We start from the raw sequence: 15,555 nt of genomic DNA on the forward strand, positions 1-15,555 counted from the left end.
TAATTATTTTTCCTATTCCTCTTATTATTATCAAGGCACTCACTTGGATACTTAATATTGAATATAGTTATGAGTATACAGTTATGAAGAGTTGAGAAAAGTAGAATTAAGTCAATGATTTCATGCTTATTAAAATTTCGATAAGTCATGTATTTGTAGCATTATTAGAATGAATGGAATTAGGAGTATTCAGTGCAGTGTACAAATTTGTAATTTGTAGATCTGTTCAATATTTACTCAAGTAGTCACGAATAAATAAGCAGTCGAATGAGAGATAAGACAATGTAGACATCTGAAGGTATTGCAGTGTAATTTAAATGATGTGCTTGATAATGTAAAAATTAGTCATTATTATGTATAGATATCATGATTGCATAATTAAACTCTACTTTTCGACTAAAAATTTCAAAACAAATGTTTATTGTATATAGTTGAAATCATGAGTGAATTGAAGCTAGACCACCATGAAAAACCTGGAGGCACTGGATGGCCGTTTTGTCCTATTATGGGACTCCTCAGCAGTGTGCATCCACGACCTCGCTTCCAGGTTTTCCCTGGTGGTCTAGCTTCAATAAACTCATGATCTCAACTATATAAAATCACTAAAATCTCCACAAAACCCCCTTCTGATATATTTGAATTGATGAATATTCGTCTCCACAGTAAAGTCAATTAATAACAGACTACTTTGAATGGAATGTATCTTATGATAACTCTGACTGAAATGACCTTACTTCTCTGAGGGAATAATATTCACAATTTCATTTAACGTAAAAATATACATTCAGTAATCTGCATAAATAGCGGTCAGATAATTTACCTTTTCTGTAATCTTTCTTAAGAATAAGTCTGAAAGTTACTGTTACTAAAACTAATCAATGATGGGTACTTGAATATTTGTAAAGATTATTTCTAAAATGAATAAATCATATAAATATATCATTTTTGTGTTTATAGATGAGCTGATTGGTCTGTTAAAATTCACCTAATATATCACTGAATGTAAATTCATAACTCAAAATGAATTGTTCCCCTTTGATCTTTTGAATATATGATGATAGTACTGATCATGTAATCTTATTCAAAGTTTAAGTCTGAGGCTATGTACCTAATAACTATCAAAATCAATATTTACTAAATAATCAACTTATATAGATTTATTTGATATTGATAATAATTTTTATTAGAAGGGGTTTTGCGGAGATTTCAGTATTTTTCATAGTTGAAATCATGAGTCAATTGAAGCTAAACCACCATGGAAAACCTGGAGGCACTGGACGACCGTTTCGTCCTATTGTGGGACTCCTCAGTAGTGCGCATCCGCGATCCCGCACTCGCGAGATTCAAACCCAGGACCTACCAGTCTCGCGCCAGAGCACTTAAACGATAATTTTCATCATGAAATGATATAAACGATAGAAAATAACTATCACTAGGTTTCTATTTTATTCTGTAGTGATAAATAAGTAAGGCTTAACAATTTGTCCAAATAGTTATGTTAACTTCATGATGTACATAAACTTTATTGGATTGATTACAATTAACTAAATATACATGTTTTTGTTCACTCTCTTCATTACTATTCATTTGCCAAGTCTCTAATAAAACTGTTGTATGTATATCCAGTTAGTTTCATAATATTTCTTCGGTCGATAGAACACCGTAACATTTACGTGTACATATTCTTTTGTAATTGGAATTTCATGAATATGAATCAATGGACTATTTAGTGCTACTTAGAACATAGGCTGAAAATTTACTCTTGTATAACTATTTCTAATGTCACGCAAAGATGGATGCTTGTGAATTAAGGCTATATCGAGGCAATACTCACAGTATGCACATATGCCAATAAGAGACTGATCAATTGCAGTCCTAAACATCAATGGGAATATTCAAACAAAACGATACTAGGTGAATTTTATTTCTAATATTGTTTTTTGACAATTACCATACGTATTATCTTTCATTTGTTTGTCATTTTTGTATTTGATTCATTTTGATTTAAGACAACTCTAATTTAGAACTTATAAACAGTATGGATTCAATAATAAATAACATACAGTTACATTTTCAATAGCCTATAAACGAACTAAAAGTAGAATAAACTTTAAAATGTTTTCATAGTTGAAAGCGTGAATCAATTGAAGCTAGACCACCAGGGAAAACCTGGAAGCACTGAATGGCCGTTTCATCCTATTGTGGGACTACTCAACAGTGCGCATCCACGACCTCGACTCGTGAGATTTGAACCCAGGACCTACCAGTTTCGCGCCAGAGCACTTAACCGATAGACCAGTGGTCTATCAGACTAAACTCTAGAAAACGGTCATTCTATGCTTACAACATACTGGATTGATGAACATGACTTAATAAGATTTAATTCTTATTTTGAATTCGACGATACAATGGTACATCACTGAAATTTTATCATTTTAGTCTGTATACTATAAACTTAATATATATGCATATATTCTTAGTATACTCAAATTACTTGTAGCAGGTTTACCAACTTTTACCTTAGGGATAAATAAGTATAAAATAAATATTTATTCAATGATCATTTCAATCAAAAAATTCTTCTCTTGTTCCTTTTTTCCATCTTTCATTTTCTTCTTCATCTTAATTTATATTCAAGTTTTTTTTTTCTTGTTTTTTTTTGAAAAAAAAAGAGAAAAACATCTTGAGAAACCGATTGAAAATAATTTAATTACATTTAGTTTACCTATTTGGATTGAATAAACGGCTATTAAAGTGTTAAATGTTCAAGAAATTATATACATATATGTATATATCATAAGTATGTTCAACAGTTTGTTCAACTGTATTTTGTTTATCTACATAACTATTTAAAATTCAAAGTGGATTGATACTAGGTCAGATTAATTGTGTTAGGGGGGAAAAAAGAAGTAGATTCATGTATATATGTAATGTATATGAGTATATCCTTATTTAACCACTTCATGGAAGGAATAAATAATCAATCAAATAAATATATAGAAATATCAGTGATCAGTTTAATTTTTTCTTTCTTTCATCATTTCAATTCAATAACAACAGTAAAATAAGATACTAATATGTATTTCAACTCTTCTCCCTTCCCCCCCAAAAAAAACCCCAATAAAAGATGTTACTTGAAGTACATTTATGTTTCTATGATATATACACTTACGAATAGATCGACAAAAAAACTTCTCCTTTTTTTAAAAGTTAACTTCTCTATCCTAAAATTTTCGATATTAGTTATGTATAAATAATAAATACACAGTTTAAAGTTAACTTGATATATACGAAGAAGAAAAAAGATGGAGAAATTAAAGCAGAAAAGAAAAAAGACTAGTTAATTGTTCCCTAGGGTAGGAAGAGAAGTAACAGTAAGAATGAGAGTGTTTCTGAGGGAGGGAGAGAAAAAGAAAGAGAGAGAGAGAAAGAGAGACAACTGAAATAGGCAAAATATGATAAATAACGGAAAAAATAAGTAGTCGATAAATAAATATTCCTTACTGAAACATGAGAAGGTAGATAATATAAGAAGATATTAGAAAGAATTAATAAAAATGTATAAAGTATTAACCTAAGAGAATACTACCGTTTGTTTGTTTTGTTTCAATAGTTGAGATCATAAGTCAATTGAAGCCAGACCACCATGGAAAACCTGGAAGCATTGGACGACCGTTTCGTCCTATCGTGGGACTTCTCAGCAGTGTGCATCCACATCAAAAATTTTTTAGATTATTTGTTGCAAAAAAACGTTAAAACATTGGCTGAATTTTGTTGATTAATCAAATGATGACCATAGAACACTGGATATGTCTGTCATTTTATGGTAGAACTCCTCATTAGTATAGATAGAGGACTTTGCTAGGAATCTAAAACAATACGTTCAAGTCTTACAAAAAGTTAGTCAGTCGCATAACCAAATTAGAGTCTAACAGCTATGTACATCTGTCCAAATTGCCACATCATATCGGTACAGTGAGATGAAATTATCAAGAGAAATGTTAGAGTGGTAGAAATGGTAGTAAAAAAATTATGCAAAGAATAGGATATACCATGACAAGTAGACTGATATCTAATAGTTTGCATTTCTATGACCTATAAAGTTCAATCATATAGAGTTTGTGAGAGTTACCTACTTATTAGATCTAATGAATATTGAATTACCCTAAAAATCTGATGAACTTGGAAATGTGAGACATTAACTTCTAATTCAGCCATTCGAAAGCATCATTTTTGATGAGGCACGTGAAAGCCTTAAGTTCATCAAATATCTTCATCTACGTGAAAAAAAGAACAACCAACTATTTTAGCCTGATTAATTTTTATTATTTAGCTATATGTATGCATATCCTTCTCTTTAATATACATGGCAATTTTAACGTATTCAATATATTCCTTGATTTCCTTCATTCAATCACATAACACACATTAACCTAACTATCATTTAAGGTTATAACAAAAGTATGATATTGTAAACATGGAAAGATATTTACTTGTATTCGTGCTTCATTTAACTTTGTCATTCTTGCCAATTCTTCACGACAATAAATATCTGGATAGTGAGATTTTTGAAAAGCTGATTCCAACTCTTGTAGTTGATCTTGTGTAAATGTTGTACGATGACGCCTTCTAGCTGGTGTTGGACATGAGCTGGCTGTAGTTGTTGTTGTTATTGCTGTTGTCATGGCTGAGTAATGACCAGTTGTTCCAGTCAGTGAAGCATGCTTTATTCCACCAGATGATGGACTTTCATCTGTAGACAAAGAATGTAATGATTCCGGACTACAAGGTGATTGTATATTACTCAATGAAATATCATGACTAATTGTATATGGATTAATATTAGTACCAGTACGATTTAATGAACTAGATCGTAAGTGATGCATTGTATTTGATAAACAGCTTACACCATTAAACAGTAATGGTGGCTGCGAAGCGTATGGATGTGGTAATGGCGGGCCATTTTGATTCAACCCAGATGTTGTCAAATTCGATGAGAGTGGAGGATTTGGAAACAGAAGACCTGCTGTTGAACTATTAAAATTGAAACCGGTCAGTGATTTCACAAACGAAGATGCAGCAGCAGAAAGACTTTGTCGAGTAATTGGATCAAATGGAAGTCCAGTATCTGCTGAATCCATTGTAAGTGTTTGATGATGGTGATGATGTGTTTGATGAAAGTGGCCATGTTGATTCGATTTCATTTCCTTATTAGATGGAGGTGATTGATCGGAACTGAAATCTCTCATATTATTAGCTGTTGTTACTGTCGATGATACTGATGAGACAGAGGAAGAGGAAGAGGATGGTGGACAATCTGAATGAGGCAAATTATTAAAAGGGTACGCTGAGTTCGGTCTCATAGGACTTGTAATATGCTGTGGTTTCATTTCGGCAGTATAACCTACATAAGAAAGTGATAAAGGGAATATAGATTTAGCAAGATGAAAATATTAAATTCATTCGAAAAAATCACTTACGGTTAAATGATAAAGATTTGTTTGGAAAACAATTTACTCTCAAATTGGACATCATTACAGAAATCTTTATCGACATTTTGTTGAATATGAGTGGGGTGAGAATGATGACACGAATAAAAAATTAAATTTTCACTAGTGGTAGTATGGTGTGTGCTACTGATGTCGACACATATAAGTAGTATGTACCACCAATCGAAAGTGAGATTCTTGGCTGTAGAAGGTTGAGAAAATCAAAGAGAAGGGAACGAGAGCAGAGAATGATTAGTGTGGAAACGAAAGAACAACGAAGTCTGAGACAATTGATGGATATTTTGCAAATGAAGTATTTACTGTATGGTTCTCAGATTTTATTAAGACATTTTGTATTGTTCTGTTAAAATACATTTGAGTGTTCCCGCCTGTATCCTCGTTCACTACAGTAGTAGTAGCAATAGTAGTAATAGCAGTCGTAGTAGTAATATTGATGGTACTATTATTGTTACCAATGTTAGTAGTAAGATAAACAATACTTCCTTTTTTTAATTGACTTTTCAATTTTCCTTTTATTGATGAAAGACTATTACTGTTTAAGTAAGTGCTTAGTAATGTCACCACCATAAAGCGATAGTATAGTTCTCATTATTCATGACCTTTAAAAATCTCGAAATGTATAGAGTAAATCATTTTTCAACCAATATTACATTATCAATATATGGTTGTGGAGATTATTGGGTTTAGTTTAATATCATGAATCGATCATTGTTAGACCACCATTGAAACCTGGAAGCACTGGACGGCCGTTTCGTCTTAATATGGGACTCCTCAGCCGTGAGCACCGAGATCTCTCACGTGGGAATCGAGTCCAGGACCTTCGGTCTGGCGTGCAAATGCTTAACCGATAGACTACTTAGCCGGCATCTCATAGTGTTAAAGTTAAAGTTCAACCAATCTATGATATTGCGCGACCATCTTCTATTATCTTCAGTGAGTAACTGCCTCATAACGGATATGGCCGTGACCAGTGGAGTTCAACTATGTCGTGCGTGATACAGTTACCCATCTCAGGTTTTCAATGGTGGTCTAGCATGGATCCATTCATGCTATCAGCCCAAACTCAACATTAAATTATCTTCTGTTAACTGTAGTGTGGTAGGATGTTTCCACATCCAACTTATACATATAATGAAATCCGTTTACTTAATAAGAAGGTTTAACCCGTACGTTACCGATATGTTCGTTGATCGAAAAAATAAAAACAACTCATTATTTCCTACAATTGGATTTCTAGTCATTCCATAATATTACACAGTTGTGCTTACCATTCGAGCAACAGATTCATCTTTAGAACTAATTTTTTTATTAAACTGTCAGAATGGATGAATAGAGATTTCACTATTAAAATATTCAATTCAAAAGAACTAAGATATTTAACAAGAAAAACCTTCATGACAAGCAAAGATGGATAGTGGCTAGCAGTGGAATCCAGTTTGACGCGCGTTTCGTCCTATTTGGGACTCGTCAGCTGGATGCACCTGCATCTCAGAGTTGATGTTCACTCTGGGACTCGAACCCAGTACCCTCGCTTCAAACGCCATCGCGTTATCCACTCGGCCACTGAGTCCTGATAGCCACTTGCTTGTGAGATGGGGTGAAGTTTAAATTCAATTAGTATTGTTTGTTTGAATCTTCCCATCGAAGAAGTCGTTATTGAAGAAATCGTTATCTCACTAACATATACACGTACAAATATATACTTTTTTTCTCAATTCCCCATTTATATTATTCTTAGTACAATGTCTTGATAGTAGGAATTTTCTGGACATTTACACACACTTACAAACATATATATATATATATATATATACATCACTCAATAACTATTAAGACAAGCAAATTCAATTTGGCCAGACAAAGCAAAATGACCTCACTGAAATAAATTAATATTGATATATCAATATTTGTAACTCATCGTTACCATAATAATAATAATAATAATTATTATTATTATTGCTATGTATATTGTTTTGTTTATTACTTTCATCACAGCCCAAAACATACTATGACAACAATGATAAGAATGTATATCAATCAGTGGAGGAAAAATGCTTGACCATAACACTTCAATTCATTGAAGCATTTAGTTTTTGAGACAAGATTTCTTCAGGTAAGGCAGAAGAAGTTGGAGAAGAAGAAGAAGAAGAAGAGAGGAAATCAATCTTTTTTTGAATAGGTAAAAAGATATGAGTAATGTAAATTTATTTATCAGTAATAATTTGTCATTTTCATTGTTGTGGCAATGGGTTATAGCAATCCATATATATACAAACATTTTAGATAAATAAAAATCATTTTGAAGAGAATGTCGAAGACGCGTTAGATGTATTAACATTAGTGCTGATGTTGGTATCTTAATCAAACACTTGTATAGTCTCATTTGTGCTCACATAAACTAATCAGCGGGAATTAACCAATGTCATGTTTGTCTAGTCTTTACTGCTGATCGAATTCTATCGATCAAGTTTAATAGGGGCTACTAGTTCAAGTGACATGAACTTGATATCCATAATGTATTGTGTTAGGTGGCTGGAAACAATCAATGGGGAGCCTTGAATCTAGGTTTCGAGATAGTTATCACATGTCAGTAAAGCATATTTACAATTTAAAATGAGACTAAAGTTCAACTGGACATTCATATTTCCGTGTTACAGTCAGAGATGTTTTCATAGAGCAATTTACCCTGTATCTAACCCCCTGTGTAACTGAGGTATTTTTCATCAAACAGTGATGGATGTCATGTTGTCCAATCTTAATTTAAGTTCCTTTCCGTTTTCAATTCTTTTTATATTTTGTTATTACCAACTAATTACAAACAAGGAAAGAGTTATTGTTTACGTTAAATTAGTATTGAGTAATTTAGTGGATAGCATTTTTTAGAAATGCACTGATGTTTTTGTCATCGCTACTATGTAATTCAGTAAACTAATGGATGACATATTGTGATTTGTCTATGATAGAATTGTTTTATATAGATAATTCCATTTTACCAATATTCTCTGGTGCCGGTTCAAAAGCATGTACTCTTATCTTCAGGGGTAAATTTGGAAGCGAATTAGATTATTGTGTAAAAAATGTGTTGCTTGATAATAACGATATTCATAAAATATCTCTAATATAATTTATAAAAATAGAGGTCTTTCGAAGTTATCTAGGCTCTTACAGTTTACGTCGCGGATTTATCTTAGTTGGACCACAGTTGAAACCAGGTAGCATTAGAGAGCTTTTATACTAGTATAAGACTACTTAGCAACGTGTTTATGACTCTATCGGTGATGGAACCCAGAACCTTTGGTTTCACACAAAAACACTTGATCTTTAGATCACTGAGTTCCAATCCAATGGTTGATATAGTTCACTTCAGTCAACGTAAACTATGACAATTTATATGTGACAAAAACGTATCATTTAGACTAAGATTTATTTCGACGAAAGACTTTACCGTTCTAAGGATTTATGTTGTAAGCAGTTCGAGAAAAAGTCTGTTTAAAACTTCACTAGTTCCTAGTCTTTATGTAGCCTAAAATTGTACTGATAAATTGTCAGTGTTAGTGAAAGAACACTGAATAATATTTCAGTTATAATGTCATTCATAACAGTAATCCTGATATTAAAGATCTATTGCTGAACGCTGATTTGTTTACCGCAACTCGCCAAGACCGTCAGTGAATGACGCTGATAATGTAATTAATTAGATTTAGAAGCCTGCTATTGTTATCTACATTCTCCTCATAGTTTGATAAGCTTGTAGTGCCTGGAACTTAGGAGCATGTTTCAGTTCACTTAATAGGTGAGTGCTGCATATAAAACTGATTTTCAAAAGAGATTTAATGTTAGGCTTTAACTTCACTATTTTCGCGTTTTACCTGTATGATTTTGTGCTATGCTACATTGATGTGTTCATAGCACACATTTACGGATAACTCTAGACGTTTTAAATGAAATATTTAATGGAAAATACATTCTACTATGCAAAATTCACTCAACCATTGAACGAAAAATTGATTAAAATGCTGTATACAACACGTCAGTTGCGAATAACTTCAACTGTAACATGAAACAATCTTGCCGTAACTTGTCAATTCTATTCTTTCTTCTATTTGCTTCACTTAATTTAATATTCCCAAGTAAGCTTTCGGTTATTCTTTAAACTGAATTACATAAAGAAAGCTTACTGTATCATAAGGTTCAGAAAAAAACTTGCATCTATCTTTGCACTTTCTTCAAATAAACACCACTTCATGGTGGAAAAAGGAAGAAAGCACGGCGTTCAGTCTTAAGTGAAAAGATTAAGTAAAAAAAAAATGAATATTCAATACTTCAAACTTTTCAGTACTTGTCTGCATGAAATCTTTTTATAATTAGGATAATTTATCAGATTACCAAAAATATCCAGTTCGTAAATGTGAGAAAAATCTCAATAAATAAGTTGAAAACGAATTCTGAGGTTAAATTTAAATATGGTTCTAAGTTCAGTGCTTCATAAACTCCACAGAGTTTAAACGTTATTGAATTCGGAACACAAATCAAATGATTTTGAAATTTAATGGAAATCTAATCAAGAATATGTTCTTGTAGTCAGAACTAATTAAGTTGTAAATCTTCTATTCTAATTTTGAACCATCTGAATAAGCATAAAGTTGGATATCCTCCGATGACTTTCAGTGGTAGTTGTGCCGTATCACTAACTAAGATGATGATGGTAATGACTATTAACCACTAGATTGAGATCTCAAAGATATTGAACTTGATAAGTTAATAATAACAGAAGAAGTAGTACTACAGAATATTTTGATGAAATAAAATGCTTGTCTAGTACTATATATATTTGAATGGTTTAATAGTATCAATTATCACAATTAATTGATCACTGGGTGGTGATCAATGTCATACGTGTCAAGTCCTTCTTAGTGCTCAGTGGTAATGTCTCTGACTGTGAAGCTAAGTGACACGGGATTGAATCTGTCAGGGAGCACCAGTTCCCTTAAGATTACAGGTACACCTTGCTGACGAGTGTCAAGTAGCACGAAACCCGGGTCCAGGGTTTCCTATTGACCGCCTCCAACCACCATCTTAGTATCAATTATTTTTATGCTTAAAACATTAAATAATGGAAATACAAATTGACCATGTGTTACATTTTTCTTGTTTAAATGACTATCAATGAATATTTTACTTGTTAGGGGAAAAACAACCCCAGGTAATTGGACAAAATATAACAATAAATAAGTGTTAAACATATTTTAAAATTCTAACCAACTAACAATATTTAGCCATCTGTTTATTTCCCTAATTATAACAACAGGACATTTAACTCATTCGATTCTCAATTGTTTGAGTAAATGAATGAATGAATGAATACAGCCATAAAAAGGATTAAAGGAATCATAGAAGAATAAAAACGTAAAACAGTTTTAATAAAACAACCGGACATATAATTCATTATTTTGCGTGACTTTAATCATAATATTGTCAACCACAAGGTTTACACATACATGTGCACACACACACACACACGAACTAACGAACATCTAGATTTATTATGATGGCTACTGTGAAACATAAAAAGATTTGGTCCATTCACTTGAATGTTCATATTTACTGTTATTTATCATGTTGTCGTAAAAAGAAAAAGAAAATTAAAGAAACTTTTGGGAAGTCTTTAGTTAGTTCTAAACGAAATTGATAAAATAAAGAAGAAAAATCACTTGATAAACAAAAATAAAATTCACAGATATAACGGTGATGATGATGGTGATGATGATCATGACTTAGTTTGCCTGTTTTAATAATTTGAAAAATTTGTAAAAATGTAAAAAAAGAAAGAAAAAGAAGAAAAAAACAAGAAGAAAAATGGACATTGCGTGTACCATTGGGAAATGTCTAAAAGATATTTATATAGATTTACCTTTTTTAAAAAATTAATGTTAAATAACTTTTGAACTTCAAAAGATTATGAAATCACCTTTCTTCGACAATAATTTAACAACAGCTAAACAGGTATAAACATTATATATGTAAGGGGTTGTCTTTATAAGTGAATTGTCAGATCCCATGTGGGATTGAAAGAGATGTTTTTATTACTATAATAATATGACAATTATGTAATCAAGAATTTTTAAGTAATATATTATCTTCCTTTTAAAGATTAGTTAATTCAGTTCAATAGTCTTTAATTATTACAACGTTTTGATATTTTGTAATTATTAGAAGAAACTTATTGTATTTAAACTGGTATATTTGGAATCCGGTTAGGAAGTAGATTGTAGTGTAGTGTGGTCTACTTATAAGTAGTACATGGCGATGGTCAGACATAGAATGTATTTTGGCAGAAGACCGATAAGGAAAGAACTGAAATGAGGCGCAATTGGTAGGAAAATGCATGAACTATGGAATTAGAGAGGATGAACTGATATTTACAGAAGGAACAGTTAAGATTGAGACAATTGATTGTTATTTTGCAAATTAACTGTTCATTGTATGGTTATCAGAATTTGGTGAGATAGTCTGTAACTTGCGTCGTGTTTGGTTCACTACAGTAGTAGAATATTCTCTCATGTGTTATTCATCAATGACATACATTGACAAATCTCTAGTCCATTTTTACCAATTCAAAATATTAACAATGAATTACTACTTTGATAAACTGATCTATTTATCAGAAGGGGACGAAACGGCCGTCCAGTGCTTCCAGGTTTTCGATGGCGGTCTAGCTTCAATTGACTCATGATCTCAACTCTATGATCTATTTGTGTAACACAATAATTAATTCTATGTTCATGATTGTACAGAGATTCATCATTATCTTAAAGAGGTTCTTAATCAATTAGTATAAACAAAAATATAACTAACTAACTATTACGATTCGAAAGAAATCAGTTTTAAAATTGGTCCATTGATTTTTAAAGTGTTTTCATTTCCATCGATGTATTCAGTAGGTAGTTAGTCTACGTAACTTTCAATAAATTTTTATTATATTAGTTAGATTACTATAATTTGTGTTCGAGTGACGACTATTCAGTTGATACATTTTATCGACCGTAATAACTACATGGTCGATGTATAGCTGAATTAAAGTTAATACAAAGGAACTCATCTGGGGTCATCACCAGTAAATCTTTAGATGATTCCTCTCCCATGCATCACTCTGGGGATTGTCGTTGAAGTGTTACTCAGTTGTTGTATGGTTTATCCAGTTAGCATAGATCCTGTTCCGTACAAAAAGAATTCTGCGAGTAGTTTGTAGTTCAGAAATACAAAATTTAAACTCAATCCAAAACACCAACCCAGTAACCATAATAGCTAGAGATTAGTCGTGAAATCTAAAATTCCTGTGATGAAACCTAAGTGGGGTCTTAGGTGGGTATTGCTGGAGTGATCCATCTTAGAACAAATTGGGTTATCCAGTAATCTCGCACTCAAACGCTTGAACGCAAACGATAGGTCCTGGGTTCGAATTCCGCGAGCAAGATCGTGGATGCTCACTGCTGACGTGTCACATACTAGGACTAAAAGGCTGTCCAGTGTTTCCAGGTTTTCCAAGATGGTCTAACTTTTATCGATTCATGAATTCAACTATTAAATTTGTTTAACATTTTTGACTAACCATTTTAATTTATAACTGTAAATAGAACTTGATAGGGATTTATTGAAAATGAATACTATTCACTCATCTATATTAAATATAGTTTAATATAAAACAAAATCATTTCAATATCCAAAGTATTAAAATTTATTCAAACTTATACTACATTAAAGAAGATTCTTATTTTAGAATATTTTTAAATGATAATAGTGTGGTGTGGGTTACTTATATCCATATAAGTAGTATATAATGATGGTCGAGGCATTGAATGCATTTCAATAGAATATCGAGAACGAAAGAACGGAATTGAAACTTAATTAGTATGAAAATGCATGAACAATGAAATTAGAGAAGATGAACTGATACATTCGATTGTCTCCACTCATATTCTCATTCACTATAATAGAAATATTCTATTTTTATAGAACTAACCAAACGGTTTGATGAAAAAAAGAAACAAAGATTATACTATTCTCCTAATTTTCTATTTTTATTCAGCCCCCTATTTTTTAAATGTTAGTTTCTCTGATATAGGTTACCGTTGTTGTTGTTGTTTTTAAAAAAATTTCCTTTCACAAAAAAAATTACATTTATACTCATGGAATAAGTTTTCGACAGAATGTTTTGTCTTCATTTTAATGGGTTTGAATATATGTATATAGGTATAATTCCCAAGTGTCCATCTACTTATTGTCCAAATGGAATAATATAGTCAGTCCTATAAATATCTATACCTTTTTTGTTCTCCATGCTTATTCAATTCATATTATTCACAAAAATGTCAGTGTCTATTTGAATGGATCATTTAAAATTGACAAATAATAATAATACTACTAACAATATATATATTTATCTATTCTAGAAATAATAATGTACCCATCATCATTTATAATCCAACTGTTTCTAGTTTATATACTTAATTTCTTCAAAATAGAACATTATCCCGCCATTTTTTTTCTCACTCTATTGTTTTAATCTAAGGTCAGACAATATTTCATCTAGTGTATAATTAACAAATGTACATTGTATTGTGTACTTCTTAAGAATCGATGTGTAAATGTGCTAAACACAAGCACACACACACTGTTATACACGCATTTTTTTCTTTAGAAATTATACCCTACGGGCTATTCGTTAGTCAATATTTTTTATTTTTCTTAAGAGGAAAGAATCGTCTTTATCCTACCAGAATATACATATATATACACATACAGACACCAGGAGAAATATTACCAACCTCTTTAATGGGGAAGATGGCTATTTCAATAGAATTATGTATGTATATATACTCTTGTTTAACTTTGATCATATCAGATCAGATTTCTAAGTCTAGTATTTTCATGATGTAGTAATAAGAAGAACAATATTGACAATGATAACAAAGATGATGTATTGATTCACACACAGAGTATTTACAATAGAGAACAACAGTAAATTCGATAACTTATTATTATTATTACTCATTATTATTATTGAATGCTTTTTTTTGTCCCTCTAGCTTCTATGTTCATTGAAACCCTGAAGGCAGTTAACTATGTGTTACGTTACAATCCCTTGAGTAAATGTAATGAACAACTCGTCAATAAATGGAATTGTCCTAATATCTCATTATTCATTAAATTCTGTTCTATCTCACTTCTTTTTTTTCTCGTTTTGTTTTTAATACAAAGTAACTTAACTATTAATTCATTATTTGTACTCTTTTTGTATGATTTAATTATAAATGATCAAATATAGATCCAGATATACAATAATCGATCAATCAATAAAATAATAAATCAATATTATTTCTTAGTAACTTATCGATGCAACATTTTATTATGAATAAAACTATATATTAAGTGATAATTGTTTTATACAGTGTAAGTTATTTGTTAAACTGATAAAGTAGAAAGAAATCATTAGATCATTTTGTTTATTTAAAATTATACTGTTGTGGACATTCATCAGTAAGGTAATATCAGGAAGGGGATTTTGTGGAGATTGTTGTAATTTAATAATTGAATTCATGAATTGAGAAAAGTTAGACCATCTTGGAAAAATTTGGAAGCACTGGATGGCCGTTTAGTTATAGTATGAGACTCGTTGGCAGAGCGCATCCATGATCTCGCTCGTAGGACCATACTAGGATGAAATGGCTGTCCATTGTTTTCTGGTTTTCCATGTGAGTGTAGCTTTAATCAACTCATCAATTCAATTATTAAATTAAACAAGACAATATCCGGAATTTTTATATATTTTCAGTTTAATAACAATAATAATGAATATGAAGTTGAAAAAGATGACTGTATTTGTAAGCAATGATGGATAGTTGCTAGAAGTGGAATCCAGGACGCGTGTTTTGTCCTACTTGAGACTCGTCAGCTGGATGTACCTGCATCTCAGAGTTGATGTTCACTCCGGGACTCGAACCCAGTAACTTTCGCTTCAAACGCCATCGCGTTATCCACTCTGAGA

At 31.5% G+C, this 15,555-nt stretch overlaps 1 protein-coding gene and 1 non-coding gene across 2 annotated transcripts in view; both read right to left on the bottom strand.

Annotated features, from left to right (window-relative positions):
• Positions 1-4,433: 4,433 nt before the first annotated feature.
• Smp_161270 (homeobox protein, putative) overlaps positions 4,434-15,555 on the bottom strand; it is a gene marked incomplete at both ends in the record, with an annotated part of 23,765 nt that continues 12,643 nt past the window's right edge. The window contains one exon of the mRNA XM_018795843.1: positions 4,434-5,404. Coding sequence (XP_018646927.1) covers positions 4,434-5,404 — 971 coding nt within the window. The remainder of the gene's footprint in view (positions 5,405-15,555) is intronic.
• Positions 7,011-7,075, bottom strand: Smp_tRNA_01423_Gln_TTG.1.1. The gene has a single exon. It is a non-coding gene (tRNA).

The sequence above is a fragment of the Schistosoma mansoni genome (assembly GCF_000237925.1).
Source record: "Schistosoma mansoni, WGS project CABG00000000 data, supercontig 0177, strain Puerto Rico, whole genome shotgun sequence".
In the NCBI taxonomy this organism is placed as follows: Eukaryota; Metazoa; Platyhelminthes; class Trematoda; order Strigeidida; family Schistosomatidae; genus Schistosoma; species Schistosoma mansoni.